Genomic DNA, 1,461 nt, shown 5'->3' with positions numbered 1-1,461 from the left:
CCTCAGCTCCCTGTTATAGCCAAGCAGCGTGTGCAGGGGGTCAGCTTTCAGAGGAGATTCTCTCCCAGAACAGTTTTAATAAAATACATAGAAAGGTCACTTGTCAACACTTTGGAACTCAAAGCAGAAACCAGAGAGATGATTGGGATTTCAGTGAACAAAGAGAAAGTGGAGGTGGAATCCTGTGATCAAAGTAAAGTGCATACATCCATCCAGTCTACTGAAAAGATGTCCCTAGGCATGGCTGTGCCGTCAGGAGAAGTGGAAACACCTGAATGACGAGGGAGATGAAAGAGGCAGACCGGTGGTGAGCCAGGTACAGGGGAAGGGGAGTGTTTCTTCTGCTGCCATGTCTGAGTCAAACAAGACCAGAGATACTGCATGAGGAATGGGATGAAGGTGTTATTACATCAGAGACAAAATAGAGGGAAAAAGCCCCACAGCACCCAAAAATCCTAAAATACTAAATACAGACTGGTCCTAATGTGTGTTACATGACCAGTGATATGGGGAAGAAGATGAGCAGTTTATTGCTGCTTAGAAACATCCAGTCATCAGTTTCCACACGGCATCCTTGAGCTCCTGGTTCCTCATGCTGTAGATGAGGGGGTTCACTGCTGGTGGAACCACTGTGTAAAGAAATGCCAATACCAGGTCCAAAAAAAGGGAGGAGATGGAGGAGGGCTTCAGGTAGGTAAAAAGGGCAGTGCTGAGAAACAGGGAGACGACGGCCAGGTGAGGGAGGCAGGTGGAAAAGGCTTTGTGCCGTCCTTGCTGCGAGGGGATCCTCAGCACAGCCCTGAAGATCTGCACATAGGACACCACAATGAACACAAAACAGCCAAAAACTAAACACACATTGAAGAGAATGACTCCAATTTCCCTGAGGTAGGCATCTGAGCAGGAGAGCTTCAGTATATGAGGGATTTCACAGAAGAACTGGTCAACAGCATTGCCATGGCAGAGGGGCACTGAAAATGTATTGGCTGTGTGCAGCACAGCATTGAGAAACCCACTGGCCCAGACAGCTGCTGCCATGTGGACACAAGCTCTGCTGCCCAGGAGGGTCCCGTAGTGCAGGGGCTGGCAGATGGCAACGTAGCGGTCATAGGCCATGACAGTGAGAAGACAGTACTCTGTGGCAATCAAACACAAAAAGAAAAAGTTTTGAGCCACACATCCTGTGTAGGAAATGGCCCTGGTGTCCCACAAGGAATTGGCCATGGATTTGGGAACAGTGGTGGAGATGCAGCCAAGGTCAGTAACAGCGAGGTTGAGGAGGAAGAAGTACATGGGGGTGTGGAGGTGGTGGTCACAGGCTATGGTGATGATGATGAGGCCATTGCCCAGGAGAGCAGCCAGGTAGATGCCCAGGAAGAGGCAGAAGTGCAGGAGCTGCAGCTCCTTTGTGTCTGCAAAGGGCAGGAGGAGGAACTGGCTGATGGAGCTGCTGTTGGACAT

The 1,461-nt window shown here is 50.0% G+C and overlaps 1 protein-coding gene across 1 annotated transcript; it reads right to left on the bottom strand.

Annotated features, from left to right (window-relative positions):
* Positions 1-537: 537 nt before the first annotated feature.
* On the bottom strand, positions 538-1,461 carry LOC311202429 (olfactory receptor 14A16-like; the record flags this gene model as incomplete). Its single annotated transcript, XM_084277017.1, has 1 exon — positions 538-1,461. The coding sequence occupies one exon, from the start codon at positions 1,459-1,461 to the stop codon at positions 538-540; it is 924 nt and encodes a 307-aa protein (XP_084133143.1).

This window comes from Gallinula chloropus, assembly GCF_964237585.1.
Source record: "Gallinula chloropus genome assembly, chromosome: 30".
NCBI classification, from domain to species: domain Eukaryota; kingdom Metazoa; phylum Chordata; class Aves; order Gruiformes; family Rallidae; genus Gallinula; species Gallinula chloropus.
The sequence above is the reverse complement of the archived record's forward strand: the minus strand, read 5'-3'. Positions and strand labels throughout refer to the sequence as shown.